Source organism: Mus caroli, unplaced genomic scaffold (assembly GCF_978045245.1).
Source record: "Mus caroli unplaced genomic scaffold, Mus_caroli_1 scaffold_3, whole genome shotgun sequence".
Classification (NCBI taxonomy): Eukaryota; Metazoa; Chordata; class Mammalia; order Rodentia; family Muridae; genus Mus; species Mus caroli.
Window position 1 is genome coordinate 3,341,760 of NW_028227258.1, and position 24,122 is coordinate 3,365,881.

Genomic DNA, 24,122 nt, shown 5'->3' on the forward strand with positions numbered 1-24,122 from the left:
GATATCTGTTAAAGAAACATCCTGTTACTTAAATACTTGTACACAGGTGTGGAGAAGTCCATCACTGACTCCTCTAACAGAGGGCCCAGATTTGATTCCCAGGGTCACAACGCTCAATAACTCCACTTCCAAAGAAATCTGGTGCCCTCTTCTGGGCACTGTGGTCATTGCACACAGTGCAACAGACACATGCTAGCAAAACATCCAAATAAATAATAAATGAATAAATAAATAAATCTCAAATTTTTTAAAATATTCATATACAATGTCCTTTTTGTAAGCATACACCTCTGCAAAGTAGCCATTGATCATATTCCAAAAGCAGAATATGTTTAAAATAAATTTAAGCAGATCTATAACTTGAAAGACATTTGCCTAAGTGAAATACATGAATTCGTAAATGTAATTTGTGACACAAATCCCACTTTATCAAAGTTGGAGGATGGAGACAAGATAATGTCCAGTATTTACTGAATTTAATCCCTCTCTCCATAGCTCCTTTTATGTCATTCCACATGACCTAAGCTTTTTGTTTGTTGGTTGGTGGTTGGTTTTTCAAGACAGGGTTTCTCTGTATAGCTCTGGCTATCCTGGAATTCACTCTGTAGACCAGGCTGGCCTCTAATTCAGAGATCCGCCTGCCTCTGCCTCTGCCTCTCTGCCTCTCTGCCTCTCTGCCTCTCTGCCTCTCTGCCTCTCTGCCTCTCTGCCTCTCTGCCTCTCTGCCTCTCTGCCTCTCTGCCTCTCTGCCTCTCTGCCTCTCTGCCTCTCTGCCTCTCTGCCTCTCTGCCTCTCTGCCTCTCTGCCTCTCTGCCTCTCTGCCTCTCTGCCTCTCTGCCTCTCTGCGCCTCTGCCTCTCTGCGCCTCTGCCTCTCTGCCTCTGCCTCTCTGCCTCTGCCTCTCTGCCTCTGCCTCTCTGCCTCTGCCTCTGCCTCTGCCTCTGCCTCTGCCTCTGCCTCTGCCTCTGCCTCTGCCTCTGCCTCTGCCTCTGCCTCTGCCTCTGCCTCTGCCTCTGCCTCCCAAGTGCTGTGATTGAAGGCGTGTGCCACCACTGCCCGGCATGACTTAGCTCAGCACTAAGATGATGTGCTAACATGCACAAGAGCAGATGTTCAAATTCCAGAACCAGTGCAGGAGGAGCCACTGAAGAGTTTTAAACTGGCACCCATAGGTAAGACCAACAATCTCAACTAACCCGGACCCAGGGAGCTCCCAGAGACTGAGCCACCAACCAGGCAGCATACATGGGCTAGTCTGAGGACGTGGCAAATATGTAGCAGAGGTCTGCCTGGTCTAGCCTCAGTGGGAGAAAATGCACCTAACCCTCAAGAGACTTTGACGCCCCAGGGAAGGGAGTGGCCTGGTGGGGAAAAGCAACCTCTAAGAGGCAAGAAGGAGAAGGAATGGGTTGAGAAACTGTGGGAGGGCAGATTCAAGTTGGAGGGGGGCAGTGATGGGAATGTAAATTAAATAGATAGATAGATAGATAGATAGATAGATGAATAACTGGCAAAAAGAATAAATATGTTATATTCACTGAAGAGATAATCAATATATCCAAGTAGTCTCCAAGCATTGTATGTATATATATTTAAAAAAATTGTTGAGTGTGGGGAAACTTCAATAGATATTTATATAGAACTATTGGAATGGTAGTTACAGGTGGTGAGATTTTTAAAAATATATTCTTATTCTCAGTTCAATATTCTACTATATATTTTCTTATTATTATATATGCATTAGTTTATAGTTGTTTGATATATTGTCTTTGATATTTACAATACAAACAAAACTGAGAATCTCCTGATTTTTATTAGATCCATAATGTGTATGTCAACACTTTGCCAACATTATCTAAAAAATGAATCAGCAAAAGTGATATTTCATATTAAATCTTATCAACTATAAATTTAAAAGGTAAAATTCATCAGTATTGTATAATATTTAATAGGATTATCTAAGACATTTTGGGGATAACAATATTTTTTCAATGTGCATTTTCATAAATAGTTGTTAATGTATTGCAAATACCATAAATTATAGTACACCAGCACAATATATATGTGAAGTGCAAAATATCTATTTTTATAGACAAATTTCAATGGAAATAAATTATGCTTTCAAAATGTAAAAAAAGAAAGTTAAAAAAGAAATTAAAAAATGACCTGTTTTAATTGGTATGATTTTAAGTCAACTAAAATACAGACTGTATTTTCATTTTCCTGATTCATTTAGTTCTCCATTTTCCTACCTCTCTCCTTGCATTTGTGTACATAGTTCAGATATGTGCAATCTAACAAAAACTATGTTTAGCAGCAGTGCTACCAACTTTAAAGGAATGATCAATTATTCAAATTAATTTCTAACAAGAGTCTCCACAAATCATATATGCTTTCCTGTTAAGAATTTTGTGTCTAAGAAATCACAGGAGGGCCACAGGCCTCATCCGGCCAGATCAGCACAGGGGTAGCTTGAGCGCAGGGTCGCCTGACACCCGCCAGCTACCCACGACCCCCACCACAGGATTTTGAGACTGCTGGTGAGTGGAACACAGCTTCTGCTCCAGTCCAATCACGCGGGACCTGAGACTGCTTTGGTTGGGGAGGCAGAAATCCGGCCTATGTAGGGCCACAAGCCTCTTCAGGTCAGAAAAGCACCGGGGTAGCTAGGGCGCAGGGTCGGCTGACTCTCGCCAGCTACCCACAACACCCGCCACAGGATCTTAAGACTTCTGGTGAGTGGAACACAGCTTCTGCTCCAATCCAATTGCACGCGGGACCAGAGACTGCATTAGTTAGGGAAGCAGAAAACCGGCCTGAGTAGGACCACAGGCCTCTTCCGGCTGGACCAGCACCGGGGTACCTCCAGCTACCCACGACCCCCGCCGCAGGATTTTGAGACTGCTGGTGAGTGGAACACAGCTTCTGCTCCAATCTTTAAACAGTGACAACGATAACAACTAACCCCAGAGATTACCAGATGGCGAAAGGTAAACGTAATAATCTTACTAACAGAAACCAAGACCACTCACCATCATCAGAACCCAGCACCCCCACTTCGCCCAGTCCAGGGCACCCCAACACACCGGAAAAGCTAGACACGGATCTAAAAGCATATCTCATGATGATGGTAGAGGACATCAAGAAGGACTTTAATAACTCACTTAAAGAATTACAGGAGAACATGGCTAAAGAGTTACAAGTCCTTAAAGAAAAACAGGATAACACAATCAAACAGGTAGAAGTCCTTAAAGAAAAACAGGATAACACAATCAAACAGGTAGGAGGAGTCCTTAAAGAAAAACAGGATAACACATCCAAACAGATGATGGAAATGAACAAAACCATACTAGACCTAAAAAGGGAAGTAGACACAATAAAGAAAACCCAAAATAAGGCAACACTGGAGATAGAAACCCTAGGAAAGAAATCTGGAACCATAGATACGAGCATCAGCAACAAAATATAAGAGATGGAAGAGAGAATCTCAGGTGCAGAAGATTCCATAGAGAACATCGGCACAACAATCAAGGAAAATGTAAAATGCAAAAAGATCCTAACTCAAAACATCCAAGAAATACAGGACACAATGAGAAGACCAAACCTACGGATAATAGGAGTGGATGAGAATGAAGATTTTCAACTCAAAGGACCAGCAAACATCTTCAACAAAATTATAGAAGAAAACTTCCCAAATCTAAAGAAAGAGATGCCCATGAACATACAAGAAGCCTACAGAACTCCAAATAGACTGGACCAGAAAAGAAATACCTCCTGACACATAATAATCAGAACAACAAATGCTCTAAATAAAGATAGAATACTAAAAGCAGTAAGAGAAAAAGGCCAAGTAACATATAAATGCAAGCCTATCAGAATTACACCAGATTTTTCACCAGAGACTATGAAAGCCAGAAGATCCTGGACGGATGTTATACAGACACTAAAAGAACACAAATTCCAGCCCAGGCTACTATACCCAGCCAAACTCTCAATTAACATAGATGGAGAAACCAAAGTATTCCACGACAAAACCAAATTCACACATTATCTCTCCACGAATCCAGCCCTTCAAAGGATAATAACAGAAAAAAACCAATACAAGGACAGGAACCACGCCCTAGAAACAACAAGAAGGTAATCCCTCAACAAACCTAAAAGAAGACAGCCACAAGAACAGAATGCCAACTTTAACAACAAAAATAACAGGAAACAACAATTACTTTTCCTTAATATCTCTTAATATCAATGGACTCAACTCCCCGATAAAAAGACATAGACTAACAAACTGGCTACACAAACAAGACCCAACATTTTGCTGCTTACAGGAAACTCATCTCAGAGAAAAAGATAGACACTACCTCAGAATGAAAGGCTGGAAAACAATTTTCCAAGCAAATGGTATGAAGAAACAAGCTGGAGTAGCCATTCTAATATCTGATAAGATTGACTTCCAACCCAAAGTCATTAAAAAAGACAGGGAGGGACACTTCATACTCATCAAAGGTAAAATCCTCCAAGAGGAAATATCAATCCTGAATATCTATGCTCCAAATACAAAGGCAGCCACATTCATTAAAGAAACATTAGTAAATCTCAAAGCACACATTGCACCTCATACAATAATAGTGGGAGACTTCAACACACCACTTTCACCAATGGACAGATCATGGAAACAGAAACTAAACAGGGACACAGAGAAACTAAGAGAAATTATGAATCAAATGGATCTGGCAGATATCTACAGAACATTCTATCCTAAAACAAAAGGATATACATTCTTCTCAGCACCTCATGGCACCTTCTCCAAAATTGACCACATAATTGGTCACAAAACAGGCCTCAACAGATACAAAAATATTGAAATTGTCCCATGCATCCTATCAGATCACCATGGACTAAAGCTGATCTTCAATAACAAAATAAATAATAGAAAGCCAACCTTCAGGTGGAAACTGAACAACACTCTTCTCAATGGTACCTTGGTCAAGGAAGGAATAAAGAAAGAAATTAAGGACTTTTTAGAGTTCAATGAAAATGAAGCCACAACATACCCAAACTTATGGGACGCAATGAAAGCATTTCTAAGAGGAAAACTCATAGCTCTGAGTGCCTCCAAAAGGAAACTAGAGAGAGCACACATTAGCAGCTTGACAACACACCTAAAAGCACTAGAACAAAAGGAAGCAAATTCACCCAAGAGGAGTAGACAGCAGGAAATAATCAAACTCAGGGGTGAAATCAACCAAGTGGAAACAAGAAAAACTATTCAAAGAATCAACCAATCAAGGAGCTGGTTCTTTGAGAAAATCAACAAGATAGATAAAGCCTTAGCCAGACTCACTAGAGGGCACAGGGAAAGCATCCTAATTAACAAAATCAGAAATGAAAAAGGAGACATAACAACAGATCCTGAAGACATCCAAAACACCCTCAGATCCTTCTACCAAAGGCTATACTCAACAAAACTGGAGAACCTGGATGAAATGGAGAAGTTCCTAGACAGATACCAGGTACCAAAGTTGAATCAAGATCAGGTTAATGATCTAAACAGCCCTATATCCCCCAAAGAAATAGAAGCAGTCATTAATAGTCTCCCAACTAAAAAAAGCCCAGGACCAGATGGGTTTAGTGCAGAGTTCTATCAGACCTTCAAAGAAGATCTAATCCCAGTTCTTCACAAACTATTCCACAAAATAGAAACAGAAGGTACTCTACCCAACTCATTCTATGAAGCCACAATTACTCTGATACCTAAACCACAAAAAGACCCAACAAAGATAGAAAACTTCAGACCAATATCCCTTATGAATATTGATGCAAAAATCCTCAATAAAGTTCTTGCTAACCGAATCCAAGAACACATCAAAACAATCATCCATCCTGACCAAGTAGGTTTCATCCCAGGGATGCAGGGATGGTTCAATATACGGAAATCCATCAACGTAATCCAGTATATAAACAAACTCAAAGACAAAAACCACATGGTCATCTCGTTAGATGCGGAAAAAGCATTTGACAAGATCCAACACCCATTCATGATAAAAGTCTTGGAAAGATCAGGAATTCAAGACCCATACCTAAACATGATAAAAGCAATCTACAGCAAACCAGTAGCCAACATCAAAGTAAATGGTGAGAAGCTTGAAGCAATCCCTCTAAAATCAGGGACTAGACAAGGCTGTCCACTTTCTCCATACCTATTCAACATTGTACTTGAAGTCCTAGCCAGAGCAATTCGACAACAAAAGGAGATCAAAGGGATACAAATTGGAAAAGATGAAGTCAAAATATCACTCTTTGCAGATGATATGATAGTATATATAAGTGACCCTAAAAATTCCACCAGAGAACTCCTAAGCCTGATAAACAGCTTCGGTGAAGTAGCTGGATATAAAATTAACTCAAACAAATCAATGGCCTTTCTCTACACAAAAAATAAACAGGCTGAGAAAGAAATTAGGGAAACAACACCCTTCTCAATAGTCACAATAATATAAAATATCTTGGCGTGACTCTAACTAAGGAAGTGAAAGATCTGTATAATAAAAACTTCAAGTCTCTGAAGAAAGAAATTATAGAAGATCTCAGAAGATGGAAAGATCTCCCATGCTCATGGATTGGCAGGATCAACATTGTAAAAATGGCTATCTTGCCAAAAGCAATCTACAGATTCAATGCAATCCCCATAAAAATTCCAAATCAATTCTTCAACAAATTAGAAAGTGCAATCTGCAAATTCATCTGGAATAACAAAAAACCTAGGATAGCAAAAACTCTTCTCAAGGATAAAAGAACCTCTGGTGGAATCATCATGCCGGACCTAAAGCTCTACTACAGAGCAATTGTGATAAAAACTGCATGGTACTGGTATAGTGACAGACAAATAGACCAATGGAATAGAATTGAAGAGCCAGAAATGAACTCACACACCTACGGTCACTTGATCTTCGACAAGGGAGCTAAAAACATCCAGTGGAAGAAAGACAGCATTTTCAACAAATGGTGCTGGCACAACTGGTTGTTAACATGTAGAAGAATGCGAATCGATCCATTCCTATCTCCTTGTACTAAGGTCAAGTCTAAGTGGATCAAGGAACTTCACATAAAACCAGAGACACTGAAACTTATAGAGGAGAAAGTGGGGAAAAGCCTTGAAGATATGGGCACAGGGGAAAAATTCCTGAATAGAACAGTAATGGCTTGTGCTGTAAGATCGAGAATTGACAAGTGGGACCTCATGAAACTACAAAGCTTCTGCAAGGCTAAAGACACCATCAATAAGACAAAAAAACCACCAACAGATTGGGAAAGGATCTTCACCTATCCTAAATCAGATAAGGGACTAATATCCAATATATATAAAGAACTCAAGAAGGTGGACTCCAGAAAGTCAAATAACCCCATTAAAAAATGGGGCTCAGAACTGAACAAAGAATTCTCACCTGAGGAATACCGAATGGCAGAGAAACACCTGAAAAAATGTTCAACATCCTTAATCATCAGGGAAATGCAACTCAAAACAACCCTGAGATTCCACCTCACACCAGTCAGAATGGCTAAGATCAAAAATTCAGGTGACAGCAGATGCTGGCGAGGATGTGGAGAAAGAGGAACACTCCTCCATTGTTGGTGGGATTGCAAGCGTGTACAACCACTCTGGAAATCAGTCTGGCGGTTCCTCAGAAAATTGGACATAGTACTACCGGAGGATCCAGCAATACCTCTCCTGGGCATATATCCAGAAGATGTCCCAACCGGTAAAAAGGACACATGCTCCACTATGTTCATAGCAGCCCTATTTATAATAGCCAGAAGCTGGAAAGAACCCAGATGTCCCTCAACAGAGGAATGGATACAGAAATTATGGTACATTTACACAATGGAGTACTACTCAGCTATTAAAAAGAATGAATTTATGAAATTCCTAGCCAAATGGATGGACCTGGAGGGCATCATCTTGAGTGAAGTAACACAATCACAAAAGAACTCGCACAATATGTATTCACTGATAAGTGGATATTAGCCCAAAACTTAGGATACCCAAGATATAAGATACAATTTACTAAACGCATGAAACTCAAGAAGAATGAAGACCAAAGTGTGGACACTGTGCCCCTTCTTAGAATTGGGAACAAAACACCCAGGGAAGGAGTTACAGAGACAAAGTTCGTAGCTGTGATGAAAGGATGGACCATTTAGAGACTGCCGTATCCAGGGATCCATCCCATAATCAGCTTCTAAACGCTGACACCATTGCATACACTAGCAAGATTTTGCTGAAAGGACCCAAATATAGCTGTCTCTTGTGAGATGATGCCGGGGCCTAGCAAACACAGGAGTGGATGTTCACAGTCAGCTATTGGATGTATCACAGGGCTCCCAATGGAGAAGCTAGAGAAAGTACCCAAGGAGCTAAAGGGATCTGCAACCCTATTGTTGGAACAACATGATGTACTAACCAGAACCCCGGAGCTCTTGTCTCTAGCTGCATATGTATCGAAAGATGGCCTAGTCGGCCATCAATGGAAAGAGAGGCCCATTGGACTTGCAAACTTTATATGCCCCAATATAGGGGAATGCCAGGGCCAAAAGAATGGGAATGGGTGGGTAGGGAAGTGGGGGGTGCTATGGGGGACTTTTGGGATAGCATTAGAAATATAATTGAGGAAAATATGTAATAAAAATATTAAAAATCAAAAAAAAAAGAAATCACAGAACTGTGATCTTAAAGATCCCCCAGGAGTATTCTCCAACAGGAAATGCAAGCATGGTATTTTATTGAGCCCTTTTATTTACAATAAGCATCATGTATGACCTTGTTTTAGAAAGATTGACTAGAAAGCTTTAGACATTTACAGAAACCAGGAAAATGTTTGGACAGACATATATGAAGTCATCACCAGCTCTGGTGATGCCATTCAAGGTCAAGTTCATTTTTCCTCCTGCTGGACCCTAGGTCTTTCTATAGCCCTGGCACCTTGAAGCAAATCCAAGAACTCATCCTATTTCACCAAGACCACGTGACTTGTCCTAACAGTCCTGGGATTAGAGTTCACAATGGAACAAGAAGGAAGACTTGGGTAGAAGCTGGCTGAAGAGAGTTTTTCTATTTCCAGTTTGTTATGGTGGCTGCCAAGCGAGGGGAATTGGTAAAAGGAGATAATATGTTCATGAGGTCCAGGCCAGCCTTCAATTACTATGACTATTCTTTGGAATATAAACTATTCATAGAGTTCTAAATAATATCTTTTAAGCCTTTTCACTATGATTAAATTCAAAACTGAAGCACAAATACAAAAGGGTTTTCTAAGACAGGGCCCTTTCCCATGAAGTTGTAATGAACCAGAATCTGTAAATAGTTCAAAGCAGTGTGTACAACTAAATGTTTTTGTTTTAAACAAAACCAACATACAACATGGAAATACACACACACACACACACACACACACACACACACACACACACTCAACTTTGAGAACTGGACATACATTTGAAGAATCAGTGAAATTCCACAAAGAACAATTTAGTTCTGGACTGAGTAGGGTTAAAAAAATCTCCCTTAAATTGAGCAAATTTACTAGCTATTTGGAAAGTACAATGTGCTGGCATCCTTTCAAAAGCACAACACTTAATGTTACCAACACTGCCAAGCCCCTTCTTCCCTCTCTCAGGCTTTCAGAGAAAGTGATTAAGACCAATTCCCTTGCCAGCTGGATGCTGGAGAACATCAAAGGTTCTCTGTCAGGATGCAGAACTTGATGTGGATTGGAAGGCACAATGCTGATAGATAACCCCTTGGCATCATAATCAAAGCCTGTGACCACAGGAAAGCTCTATCACCTCCTATCACTGCCTGTGGTTTACAAAGAGCTATGACCCTAAACTCTGAGAGACAGCTAAAGCAATACAAATGCTGGTCTTTGAGGAGTGGTGCATAGCTGCTTTTCACAACTGAGAACTAGTCATCAATTGCAATGGTCAATTTTCTGTGTTTCTGCTGTGTCCACTAATTTCATTTCATTGTTGCCTTGTGGGGAAGGAAGAGAAGATTCTATGATTTGAGTCAAAAAAAACAAATAATGACTGATGATGGTGATCATAATAAATAAAATAATTAAATTCTAAAAATGACACATGACTCTGAAGATTTCTTGCCATCTGTGTGGTGTGATGTGTGTGATGTGTGTGTGTGTGTGTGCATGTGCGTATGTGTATGTGTGTGTATGTGATTGTATATGTGTGTATGTGTGTGTGTGATGTATGATCTGTGTGTGTGATGTGTGATGTGTGTGTGAGTGTGTGCATGTGTGTGTGTGCATGTGTGTGTGTGTGTGTGGTGTGATGTGTGGTGTGTGTGTGTGTGTGTGTGTGTGTGTGTAAAGGGAGTTCTTGTCATAGCTGTTGTATAGTGTCGAGGATAAGGATACCTTCCTTGGTCACTTGAAACCATGGGTCTTCTTTAGATTAGAGCTACAGCTTAAAATCTTAGCAACGAGAACTTTGTAATTTAAGATATTTTTTCTACTGAAATGCACCTTAGAAAATACATGTTAGGTCTTGACAGCACATACACATATAAATACATAAATATACAGTCAAGTTTAATAAAATGATTTGTTATTACGTAAAACGTCTTGTTATGTATCTTACATTGGGTATTTTATCTGAAATATATGGTAAGCAATTTCACTCACTTTTCTTCACAACCCTCTAGTACATTTTTCCTTGCAATTTAAAGATATTTCTGGAAGGTGGTATATATGCTACAGGGGAGAAAAAGAACAATATGTCACCTGGCTGTGAAGCCAGCAAGCTCCAGTTATGACTGGCACAGAAAGACTTGCCATTGGAGCTCTAGAGGCACATACATATTAGACAAAACCAGTCACTTTCTTATTGGATTTAAGGCTCACTCCACAACATGAAACCCATACCTGTCACCATTACTAAGACAAGATCCTGTGATTAGACAGGTCCTAGGTGAGAATTTGCTACCATTATTTTGTTTGATGGGCATAGTATCAAGTCAACTCCTAACATGTTATTATACTCATAGATTAGTGCATATCTAGACTCTCATCAGAGAAGTTTCTATTGCAATAGGTTGTAACTAACCAACAACTGACCAAGAATAAGATATTATAAAATGTACAGTCCTATATGGATCATATATAATCCTCCTCCAAAGGGTCAGGGGTCATGGCAGAAGAAGGGAAAAAAAAGTGTAAGAACAAGAAGTGACAGATGACTACACGAAAACACCATCTTCTCCACACAGCAAGGCAACTGCGTATATGATCTAATAGCGATTACACAGAATTCACTGCAAGCCTCAGTCAGACCAAGTCCCACCATGAATGTAGAAGTTGGGCACACAGTGCCACCCCTCACCTGAGAAACATTGGGCATTATTAGCTTTCAGGGGAAGAGAGTCAGTGCTCTGAAAGATGCAACCTCTGGAAAGCTAACCATGCCGCAGTGGAAGATAAGACAGAAACGAAGATAGGAATATTTGGGCAGCATAAATTGCTCTTGATGGTTTGGGAAAAAGAACAAAAAGACACAAAGTCAGGTGTGTATGGAAAAGAATTGGATCTAAGAAGAGTTGTGGAATGGACGTGAATATGATCAAAACATGTACAAACTCTAGTAACTGATAACAATAAATTATTTTAAGGATTCTTAATTTTAAAAGTTAACATCAGCTTATAAGAGAAAATTGCAATACTTGTTTTTCTGGGCCTGGCTTACCTTATTCACAATCATTTCTTCTAGTTTCATCCATTTAGCTGTGAATTTCATTTTTCTTTTTCTTTTCTTTTTAAAGACTTCTTTATTTTATGTAGGTGAGTACACTGTAGCTATCCTCTGACACTCCAGAAGAGGACATCGGATCCAATTACAGATGGTTGTGAGCCACCATGTGGTTGCTGGGAATTGAACTCAGAACCTCTAGAAGAAAAGTCTGTGCTTTTAACCACTGAACCATCTCTCCAGCCCCAGATTTCATTTTTCTTAAATGAAATAGAAAATATTCCATTTTGTAAATGAGCCACATATTTATTATCAATTCATCACTTGACAGACATCTAGCATCTTTACAGTTTCTGGCTATCAGAATACAGACAGCATCAATGAATTTGAGAAATGAAGTGTCTCTGGTGTAGGGCAAAGCACTGTTTGGGTATATGTCTGAGGATGATATAGCTGGATGTCGAGGTAGATTAATTCTCTTCTTTCTGATGAATCACACAGTATTTTCCATAGTGGTTGTACATGTGTGCTCTCCCACCAGCAATGGATGTGTGTTCCCTTCCTCTTGCTCCACATCTTCACCTGTGTGAGCTGTCATTTGTTTTATTGATCTTGGGCATTCTGACTGGTGTAAGATGAAGTCTCAAAGTAGTTTTGATTTACATTTTCCTGATGGCTAAGAAGAATGTTGAAGTTTCTTTAAGTGCTTCTCTGCCATTTGAATCTCTCTCTCTCTCTCTCTCTCTCTCTCTCTCTCTCTCTCTCTCTCTCTCTCTCTCTCTTCCTATCTTTGTTTCTTTCTTAAACTCTATTTAGTTTTATACCTTGTTTTTTAACTGAGTACTTGATACTTGGATGTTCAGTTTCTTAGTTCTTTATATATTCTAAATAGTAGTCCTCTATCTGGTGTGTAGTTGCTAAATAGATTTTACTGTTCTGTAGGATGACATTTTGCTTCAATAATGTCATCCTTTGCTGTACTAAAGCTGCTCAATTTCACAAGGTTGCATTTGTTACTTGTTGTTTCTTTGTGGCTGTGGTCTTGGTCTTCTGCTCAGAAAGCTCTTCCTTGTGCCAATGAGTTCAAGGCTATTCCTAATTTTCTCTTCTGTCAAATTCAGGAGCTATCCAGATTTATGTTGATGCTTGGAGTTGAGATTTGTGCAGGGTAATAAATATGGACATATTTGCATTCTTCTATATTTAGTCACCTTGTTTGACCAGCACCACTGGTTGAAGATACTGTCCTATTTCTAGTGTCTACATGTGTGTGTGTGGACTTATATCTGTGTCTTCATTTCTATCCTTTTGATCAACAGGTATGATTTGTGCCAATACCATGATGTCTTTATTATTACAGCTCTGTAGTACAACTCAGTATCTGGGACATTGATAACTCAGCAGTACTTTTACCACTCAGAACTGTTTTAGCTTTTAAGATTTAGATACAAGTGTTTCAATCTGAATAAAGAATCAGTGTGGATAACAGGTCTTCCAAGGAAGGTGATAGAGAATTTAGCAATTTAAAGAGATAAAGAAGGAGCTAGAATGAGAGGATTAAATGGGGAAGCAATGGGAAGAGCAGGTAAGGAAAGGAATGTGTGGAGGGATAACTAATGATAAAGGACTTGTTAGAAACAGTACCACTGTAGAGGTTTCCACCACTCTTCCTGACTAGTGCTCATGGTACTACAAGGTATTATGTATGTTACTGGAGGAGAAATATAATCATACCACACAGCCACAAACCTTGAAAGCTACAGCAGTGAGCATCCTGCAAGATAGTCTGTTACAATAGTGCCGCAGATGTTATGGGGGTAACCAACCACTCTTTAAATTTAAGGCCCACTCCTTGAGATGGAACTCATGCCTGAAACTTCTATCGAGGCCAAGAACTTGACCCTAGGTAAGTCATGGACCTGAGGGAGACCTAACACTAACATTCAGATGAATGAATGAATGAATGAATGAATGAATGAAATAATTCCCAATGACATTCTGCTCCACCTATAAATCAGGTCCTCACTCAGCCCTCATTAGAAAATCTTCTTTTAGTAGATGAGACCCATGACTGGACAGTGTGTGAGTGTGGGACATTTTGGAATACTCAGTCCTAAATGAATGTCTTCATCAAAGCCCATTCCTCAAGGCTCAGGGACATATTCAGAAGAGGAGGCAGAAACGTTCTAAAAGATGATGGATGACACAAAGGAAACAGTGTCTTTCAGACACAACAGGAACTCACAGACTATGGCAGCACACCCAAGACCTGCACTAATTCAAACTGGAATAATCCCAGATCTGAGAAGAGAAACCAGACTCAAAATCCTACCACCAAGAAGCTATTTTCAATTGATACCGGTTGAATAAGGGAGAATGGGTTTTCTTCTATAGAGTGGCAGTGGGTATATGACCCACTCTCCAGGAAAGGCCCTGCACATGCCCAGGACCAGCTAGCCATACACAAGGGTCTGCATGGGTTTCAGTGTGCTTATTGTTTTATCTCATTGGTGTATTTTCGTCTTATTGATTTACTTTGTTTGCATTTTCTTGTTTTAAATATAAAGTGAGAAGGAACATGAAAGTATGGGGAGATAGAGAGGTGAGAAGAATGTAGGAAATGTTGAAGGAGGGAAAAGAATTTAGTCAAAATTTGCAAACAAAAAATGAAAATAAAAACAAAAATTCAGAGTTTTTCCGATGAAGATATTACAAGATACAAAGACTTTTTGCAGACATTAATTAAGACAAAGAGTTCTGTTGACCTGCAGATTCACTGAGTGAAACGTTTGCTTTCCATCACCATAAAAATTCAGGATCATTAAAGAAAGTGTGTTACTAAATCCTGAAAGCCTCCCCAACATAGAGGGGAGCATTAAAGAAAGTGTGTTACTAAATCCTAAAAAGCCTCACTAACTACTGTAAATGGGTCTGTCCCTCACTTTCTCCTTCACTGACTCATTAAGTTGCACTTTCTCTGTGTTGTTCTCATAAAATGCAGATCCCAGGGTCTGCTGAACACCAGCCCGAAGACCTAAAACTCCACAGCTTTTCCAAATTAAATACAGCAAAGAAGAGCATAAAGTTCATTTTATTAAAATATTAAAATCTATCACTTAATTTCTTCAGTAATGTTAATTTTTTCCAAAATAATCAGCAGAGAAGAATAAACACCTTATTTGATAATGATTGCTGTTAGAAAAGTTCTAGATTTTTACAGTTTGGTGTAAGTAAGTTCTTGTTCTTATTGTTTGATATCCAACACATGGTATATCTATGAAATCATCTGTAATCCAATACCAAAGTTCTATGAGAAAGGAGAATCATCATGCCCTCAAGAATACACACACACACACACACACACGCACACACACACACTATGGTGAAAGAATCATTTATTTAAATATAATTAACATGTAACTAACCAGGAACATGCAGTACAGAGCGTTTTCTAGCACAGGAGATGCCTTGGTTCCAATCCCTAGCACTTTATTAATTTATTGTTACTATTATTACTATTATTATTGTTGTAAAATACAAAAAAAAAATAAAGTCAAGGAAATCACGAATTCATTGTGAGCCAGCCAGGGATTTAGAAGCAACATTTACTGTCCTAGGTATTTAAAGCAGAGGTGGTTTCAAGTAAGGATTTATTATAAAAGAAAGGGAACTCTTGAGACACTAAGAAGATTGGTGCACCACAGTGACTAGTAATGAGAGGGAGCCACTACTGACCCAGTTGAAGGAATAGGTGGCTGTGGTCATAAAAGGAAGCTGCCTCTGGGAGTGAGTGGTGAGGGGTGAAAATACTACCCCTGACAGTCTCAAATCTCAGGAGAGAGAAAATAGAGAAATACCCTGGCCACTCACTTCATCACCACCTCCCATCTTCCTACTAATATCAGACAAGGAATGCAAAAAGACAAAGCCTGGGGGATCACACCCTCTCCTTCTCACCCACACAGGAGAAAAGAGGGTATATAGGGCCATAGATGACTGACACACACCATGCTGTCACTATTTTTGATAAATTTTAAAAATTAAAGTATTAATTCTTACTTCACAGAGCAATTTAATTATTGAAAATACATTTAAAATAAGTTCATTCATATGCTTATATGCAAAAAATCAACCAAAAGAAAATTTGAATTATTCTGAAATAATTCGATTGGCCAAAAATAATTATCTAGAAATATTTAAAAGCACTCTACTGTTCTATAATTAATAAATTGTTACTAGCTGATATACCATGTAGCATACCTGGGAATGGAACAGTTCTAAGCATTGCCACACTTGACGCCACCCATGACGTATTACCACACATGACACAACATATGACAACATATCACCACATATGACACACATCACCACATATGACACATTGCCACACATGGCACATCACATGACACATAATCACACATGACCCATCACACATGACATACATAAATGACACATCGCCACACATGCCACTCCACCACTTCTCAGCTCTATGCTAGGGACACATTTTCCCAGGCTGACTCATTATGATCCATTATCACTTTTGCCCTGGTTTTACTCTGACCAAAATGAACTCAGGAGAAGAAAGGATTTATTTGGCTTAAAGGTTGCAGTCTGTCAACAAGAGAAATCAGGGCAGGGACTCCATGCAGAAAGCTAGAGGCAGACACTGAAGCACAGACCAAGGAGGAGTGCTGCTTACTGACTTGTTTATTTCCTCTGGCTCTTTCAGCATCCTTCCTTATACACCCCAGGCCCACTTGTCTCAGGATGGCACTGCCTGATGTGGACTAAGTCCTCTCATATCAATTAAAAATCAAGTAAAATGCCCCCACAAACATCCCTACAGGCCAATCTGACAGGGGGGAATTACTTCATAGCATCCCTCTTCTCAGGTAGCTTAAGTCAACAATTAAACCTAAGTATGGCACCTTCCTTCCTTAAGAGCTTTGGAATTATGTTTTGAAGAACTCTACCAAGTCAGCACATAAGCATTTAAATAATACCTTAATGTTATAAATTGAAGATCTCCATGCTGATGAAGAGTTTAGTGGGAGCACACGTTGCTTTGGAGCACAGGAGGGACTCAGCTTACACGGAGACATCCCAATGGTCTTCCCTGAGGATACCTAATTGAGTTCTATTTATTGGTGATTCCACTTCCTCATACATAAATCATTTATTGTAACCAACAGCATGCTTTTCAGTCGAGACTACTTAATGTAGAATAAAAGCAGCAAATGTGTTGGCCCACAGGAACGAATATTCAAGGCACCATTTCTAAATCTATTTGACAAGGTTATGTGGTTCCAGCAGAGACATCCTCCACGGAAACATGTTCTCTAGTGCATTTGTGTCACCTGCCCTTCTCCCAAAAGTCACCACCTAGCATGTTGCTCAGTCACTGACACTCAAGTCCAGTGCACAGAGGGCTAGCTGTGCTAATTTTGCTAAAGTAACAGAATGTTTCACTTGTAAGGAAGACTTTCCCTCCCTCCCTCCTTCCCTTCCTTCCTTCTTCCTTTCCTTTGATTAAAAGCATAACAAGCACAGAGTAAGTTATCTTGAATTCATATCAAATCAGCTGAAAATGTACAAAATCCATGCAGAATGGCTGAATGAATAAACAGGTTGCAAAAAAAAAAGATGTGAAAATGAAATATGTTTAAGAATTATACAGATGTTGGGCTTAGTGGTATACTCCTTTAATCCCAGCACTGGGAGGCAGAGGCAGGTAGATCTCTATGAGTTTGAGGAGAGCCTAGTCTACAAAGTGAGTTCCAGGACAGGCAGTTTCCAGGACAGAAACCCTGTCTGGAAAAACAATGAGCAAAACAAAGAATTGTGCAGTTGTAGGGAGGATACAAATATTTGTGACTGTTTACAAAGACTACAGGGCATCTTTGACCTGTTTACTCAACAGCATTCGCCAGTAAAGTGAGAATAAAGTAATTGATGGGTGTTTTACTTAACACTAAAAAGTCATCTGATTTGTATGTAAATTTCAATAGTGTGCCTCAGTTCCTCAGGGCTAGCAGCCCTGGGTCCTAATGAAGCTCTTGCCTTGATTGTCCTCTGCCTTGTCACCAGGTGCACAGTGACTCAGATCTCCTACACACTACAAAATTCAATATGAAGACTGGAGTAAAAACACACCTTCCTATTTACCAACCAACACATTTTATTAGGAATAGAATAATGTAGATAAATTTAACAAACATCAAATTCTATATCAATACAAAGGATGGCAATATGTTTTTAAAAATCTAGGGTGTATTCTAGAAATTCACCTATTTTTGAAATAGGAAGTTCATGTAAGAGTTACTCTGTTGAATACATGCATCATTAAATACTTTGCCTGGAATGTCTACACAGGTCTACTGAGTGGCTCAGAGGGTGTGCCTTGCAGAGCCTGACATCCTGAAAAGGCAGACGTTAAGAGTTGAAACCACAGTGATGACCTGGAACTCACTGCACCTCCTCTAGGTGAGCTAAACAGGTGACAAACAGCAGGAAGTGGCAGGATGGGTTTCCTTTGTGTTACAGCTCCACTCAAGGGAAGGTTTAGGTTGTTTGTTATTCTTTTCGTAAACACTGGACTCGCTGGCACTTTGAAGACAGAATTGGACCAGCTGACCTTTGACCTGGCCCTTCATTCACAGTCAGAAGCACCTCCATCCCTAACTGGCATGTCTGCACCTCCAGGGTTTAGCACTCCAAGATACTTGCTAACAGTTATCTCTCTACTCTCAATGAGATGCTTTAAGGATTGTGCTGTAATAATAATAAAAAAGACAGTAGATTGTCATGTTGACCTGTTAAGTGCTTTCTTAGGTATTCAATTCACACACTTTGATAAGGATGGGCCACATGTTTGTGGGGTAGAGTTTTGTTTTTCTAGTGAGTTACAGGACAGCATCAGCAATAAATTGAATATATATATATATATCTCCTGATGGATTTACTTCCAGTGAAAGTGTGTCCCCTAAGCTGGCCATCATCTGCTCTTCCCCAAGTCCACCTGTATCAGCCCATGAGCAAAGTCAATACCTGAGGCTGAGGAAGTCACAGGGAACTGAAAGCAATGGTCAAGTTTTTAATGAACATGCAATCTCCTATAAATAAATGATAAAATTGTCCCTAAATCTTGGGGGATCGAAAAGTTCAATAATTAGACAATTTATAGAATTGTAAAATTGATGTTAAAAAAAAAAGCAGATAGAATTTGCTTCCAGTGAGAAAGACGATATTTAAAATGTAGGCAATATCACTGGGAAGTTTCGAGAGTCGAGAGTTCTCTAAAATGCTATAAAGCTCGAGATGTGTCTTACAAGGATGAGGTCTAAAGCCTGTAAGCAAGCAAGAAAGCACACCAAACTCAGCACAGTAGGAATGCTCCCCACAAGCCTGGAGATCTACACTGTCAGAGTGAAGGTCTCCTGGAAGCAGAGCAGGCTCCTTATACTTCAGTTGACCGTAACACTTATTAAACTGTTCATTAGGAAGGGAATTGCCAAGATTTATCTCCACAATGTGAGTGAGAGATCAAATCCTTCAGGCTGAAAACGGTAATGCTTGCCATACTTTAGCCATTTGCTACTGCAAACACACGCACATTTCAGTTTCTGTAACTGAGCTTGCATCCAAAGCTGATGATAAAACTTACAAAGAAACTAATAACATGAGTAAAAAGGTATTCAATTTTCAGCTGCTCCATGATAAAGCACGCCTCACCTTCGTTCAAAATGAAAAGTTATTCTTCTATACTGTAGCAGAAATGCATTACTTTTGTGTTCTCCGACACTTAACAAGAATAATATATTCTTAAAACAAGGTATTAGCATATATTAAAATTGTTCTGTGTGATTGGCCTCAAGAACAATTAAAAAGCTTTAAGTTATGCCTGAAGCCTACATCCTTAAATTTAAAATGTTGCCTGGTTCAACCATAAATAAGCATTCTTCCCCACCTTAGACATGCATGTATTATACTGGCTCCCTGTAATCTGTACTCATAAGCAAACTACCACCCAGTGGAGAGAGCGAAGATCTTCCAGGGAGATTGGCAAAGCAAGCCAGGTTGGGGGGGGGGGGGAAGCACAGCGGACAGTGTAGGTGGGTCTATGGGAAGTGAAGAGCAAGGCAGGGCAGGGAGCCCTGCTTAGCTCTAAGCTTGACTGGTCATCAATTTATATCCAATGGAAAAGGAAATCTTCCCCTGGGCACACTTGGTAGTGTGGCTTCTGGGGAAAACAGGCTAGGGGGACCTTTCACCGACAAACACTCTGTTCATGCTCAGCTCAGTGAAAATAGGGGAAGACAAGAGGCAAAACTACAGACAGAAGAGAAAGGGAAGTGTGTGTTGGGGGAGGGGGGGTGGTGCACGTGTGTAGTGAGTGTGGAGTGTGCATCCTTTAAACACTGAGAGGGGATCTGAGTGTGAATCATTTCTTACAGGAGGGAAGTGCCAGTGTGTGAGAGGATGGGAGAGCTGAGAGGGAGTGTGCTCATAAAATCGAGATTTATGGGATTTGAATATGGTACTGGACCTTGAGTGTGGGTGTGACAGAAAAGTGCATGGGAGGCGAAGCTGGAGACAGATGATGGTCTGGGAGGGGAAGACAAGGGCTATGGTGAGGACCGGAAATTAGTGGAAAGGGAAATCTGGAAAAACAGGGAGAATAAGGAATGACAGGAACTAAGGTGAGAGGGAAACACTGGGAACACTATAGCATAGGAGTAAACCGGAGACTGGAGGCAATGGGGGTGACTGAAGAGGGAGTTGGACAAATGGGATAGGGGAAAAAGGAAGAGGGAAACACGGAAGGAAAACAGCTACAGGAGGGAAAAAAAAGCTGAATGGAATATTTGGATCTTACTGTTCAAGTGAGAGGGAAAATAAATGGAGCACAGAGCCAGCAGTTGAGAAAAGTCGCTTACGGAGTGAAGCAGAAACAAGCCCTGTAAACTTGTCAGACTCCTGGAGTACCGCTGGCAGCAGAGCGGAGACCCGGCTCCAAAGTGGCACCTGCCCCTCCTTCAAGCCCCACACTTCCTAGCCCGGGGCTGCTTGGAAAGCGCTTTTCCCTCTCTCCCTAATCCAGCCAGACCCCTGCCCCAGGGTCCGAGAAGCCCAGGAAGGGTCATGCGTGGCTAGCATGAGGTGTGGTGTTTTTGCTCGTGAGCAACAGCAGGATTCACTCTGGGTGTAAAGCAAGGTGCGGAGAGGGAAAGGGACGGAAAGACAGACTGAGGCAAGTGTAGAGAGGGCGCGCGGTCCCTACCTGAGCACCGCCGTGTCACCTTTCCTCACCAGCATGTTGTCCACGGCCGCCCAAGGGAAGTCCACGCTCTGCCCGGCCGGGAGGCAAGAGCACAGGCTCAGAAGCACCGCCGCCAGCCACTGGTTCGAGCAACAAGCGCCCTGCGCCAGGAGCACCATGTCCGTGCCTGCCAGGCTGCTCGCTCTCCGGCAGCGTCGGCTCCCACCCCCTGCTGCTGGCGAGGCTGCCCGATAACCAGGCGGCGCGCCACACGAGATTTTTTTTCCTCTTTCCCTTTTTCTGAGTGGGTGGGTGGGTTTCTTCTCTTTCTCGCCCCCTCCCTAGTTGTCGGGCGTAGTTTCCCTCTTTTCCCGGCCTCGCCTCCTTTCTGCTCCTCTGCAGCTTGCCTTCCCTCCCTCCCCTCCCGCCCCCTGGCACCGCGCTCCACCTCCTTCGGGGCGCCCGGCCGCGTCCGGAGCGTGGCTAATCCCTGGCGGCCGCACACCGTCCTGCGAGGCTGCGAGCAGAGCGCGGGAGGCGGCGCAGGCAGCGCGGGGCGCAGCAGCGGCCGGCGGCCCCCGGGCTCGCGCGCGTTGCCAAGCGGCCGTTTCCGTAGCAACCCCGCCCGGGGATGGAGGACCAGGCAGGGAGGGGGGCCGGAGAAGCGAAAGAGATAGATCAAAAAGAGGAAAGAAGAGGGACAGGGAAGCTAGGGCGACTGAGGATACGCCGAGGTCTAGTCCGGCTTGGCAGCGCGAGCTAGAGAGCTTTGCGAGCCGCGGGGCTGGGAAGTCAGGGCATAGGGGCCAGGCCTGCCCTCTGGTGCTTTCGGCTCCTCGGGCCCCCGACTTTAAAGTGCTCAAGTTGGGGTCGGCGCCATCATGACGCCTGAGACTGTGAGTGAGTTGGCTTTTTTTGTTGTTGTCTTGTATTTTTTTTTAATCCTGACTAGCTAATAGCGCTGTTAATAAACAGCCAGTTAGCTCTATCTCCTCTCCTCTCCTCTCCTCTCCTCTCCTCTCCTCTCCTCTCCTCTCCTCTCCTCTCCTCTCCTCTCCTCTCCTCTCCTCTCCTCTCCTCTCCTCTCCTCTCCTCTCCTCTCCTCTCCTCTCCTCTCCTCTCCTCTCCTCTCCTCTCCTCTCCTCTCCTCTCCTCTCCTCTCCTCTCCTCTCCTCTCCTCTCCTCTCCTCTCCTCTCCTCTCCTCTCCTCTCCTCTCCTCTCCTCTCCTCTCCCCTCTTCCTGTTTCCTTCCCTCCGTTCCTTATTTTCCTTTAGTGGGGGTATTTCTTTTCACCCTCTCTTGGAGATAAGCAGGGATTGTGGCGGCGCTGCTGCTTTGCGGGGATAGTATAGTGATTCGGACATGCCGACCGAAAGCTAGTGTGTGTGTGTGAGTCCGCCTGTGCGTACTGGAGAACGCCTGCCCTTCTCTGTGCGTCTTGATACTAACTTGCGCATGAGTGTGTGTGCGCGTGTGGTGTCAGCACAGAGTGTGCACTTGTGAGAGGGAGATGGAGTGTGCAGGGCGCGTGCTGGGCCCGGGAGCGCGCGACACGCAGGCGCAATGGGAGGGATGGGCGGGCCTTGCTGGGATGCAGAGTTGGAGGAGGCTGCAATCAGTGTTTTAATTGTGTGGAGCTGGGCGGTCCTGTTATGTAAGAGGCAGTTTAACCCATTTGAGCCTACTGGGCGGAAGGCTCGCGCATTCGGTTGAAGCCAAGGCATTCCTCGGCTTTAAAGAGTCCCAGTTGTATTTTTTTTTTTCACCGCCTCCCAGTTGGAGTGGACCTGCATCCTTTGAGCAGTAACCTCAACCCCTCAAGGGGCAAGCAGTGCCCCGCGGATCTGCTAGCCTACGCCCAGGTCAGGGCAAAACAGGGTACAAGGCACAGGGGTCACCCCATAGTCCACTCTTTCCCTCACCCCCTTTCTGGCACTCATTTTCAGCCTTAAGATCCTAGAGGTCTTCCAGGCGATTTGCAAGTCAATGAGAGAATCTGAATCCAGAACAGCGATTCCAGTGCCCATGAGGAGTTTGGGAAGCTGGTGGTTAGAAATAACTTACCCTCCCTACTTGGTTTCCCTCACCTTCCGCCTGTAGCGGTATTTACAAAACACATTCGTCTTTCATTGGTGCTCATTTGAACTCCTTTTATTTATTTATTTATTTTTTTTTTCTCTGAACGCCAGCAGGGCCCCGCGGCAGAGCGCACTGAAGCAAGGATCTCTGCAGGGGTCAGCATCCGGCTTCCTCCCCAGACTGAGCTCTTGATGAGGCAGGCAGGAGTCATAGATGTTGGTGGTACCCAAGGTGGCTTTTTATTTTTTATTTTTATTTATCACGTTGTCTAAGGATAGATGGGGTAGGGGCAGCACTTCACATCACCCGGGACCACACAGACTGACTGACTATCCAGGAGCGTCTAAGCAACATCACCACCCTGCAGAAGATTCCCTGCGAGGCTCAGCAATTAACGGAGAGGTTTGCAGCAGGAGCTACTGATGTGATTAGTATTCAGGCTTAATTCTCAGAACCCGCTCGGGAATTGAAAGTGCGGTAGTATTCAGCCGCATTTCGAAACATCAATAAAATGTTAGTCATTTGCGGATGAATGAAAACATTTTTCTTTACCGTCTGCTGTGCTAGGGAAATTATTGTCAAATGGCAGCCTCCCACTAATATTGATGCCAGATACCTAAAGCTCTCTTCTTGTGTACTTCATTTAACATTCTTGGCAGTGCACTCTGGATAAAGCTTAAAATTATCTAGGACAAACGAGGTATTAGAAGGCTTGACTTCCCACTACGTGGCCAACTAGTTCCATGCGGTATTATTTCGCTATCGATAAACTAGACGCCAATGAAAAGAGGCAGAAGCCTCAGTTTCTGGCATTGAGCCAAAGTTTAACGATATTGTATGCAGGGATGGAAGAGCCAGCGCCTTCGAGTACAAACCACTGAAAGACATTCTTTCCTAACTGCTTTCCCCAGAGACTAACATCTTCCGCAGTGTGTGTGTGTTTGGGGGGGGGGGGGTGTTGGATAGGATGGGGGGATTCTGTGGCCAGGGAGTGAGCTCTACAGCAATTTTAATATGTACAACAACC

The 24,122-nt window shown here is 42.1% G+C and overlaps 1 protein-coding gene and 1 long non-coding RNA gene across 2 annotated transcripts in view; one reads left to right on the plus strand and one right to left on the minus strand.

The window, feature by feature from the left end:
* Negr1 (neuronal growth regulator 1) overlaps positions 1 to 21,421 on the minus strand; it is a 750,157-nt gene extending 728,736 nt beyond the window's left edge. Inside the window, exon 1 of the mRNA XM_021157844.3 lies at positions 21,037 to 21,421. Within this exon, the coding sequence (XP_021013503.1) occupies positions 21,037 to 21,194 (158 nt within the window). The 5' untranslated portion in view covers positions 21,195 to 21,421. The remainder of the gene's footprint in view (positions 1 to 21,036) is intronic.
* Positions 21,422 to 21,513: 92 nt separating this feature from the next.
* On the plus strand, positions 21,514 to 23,624 carry LOC110291727 (uncharacterized). Its single transcript, XR_003836157.2, has 2 exons — positions 21,514 to 21,911; positions 23,209 to 23,624. It is a non-coding gene; the product is annotated as an uncharacterized LOC110291727 (long non-coding RNA).
* The last annotated feature ends 498 nt before the right edge of the window (positions 23,625 to 24,122 follow it).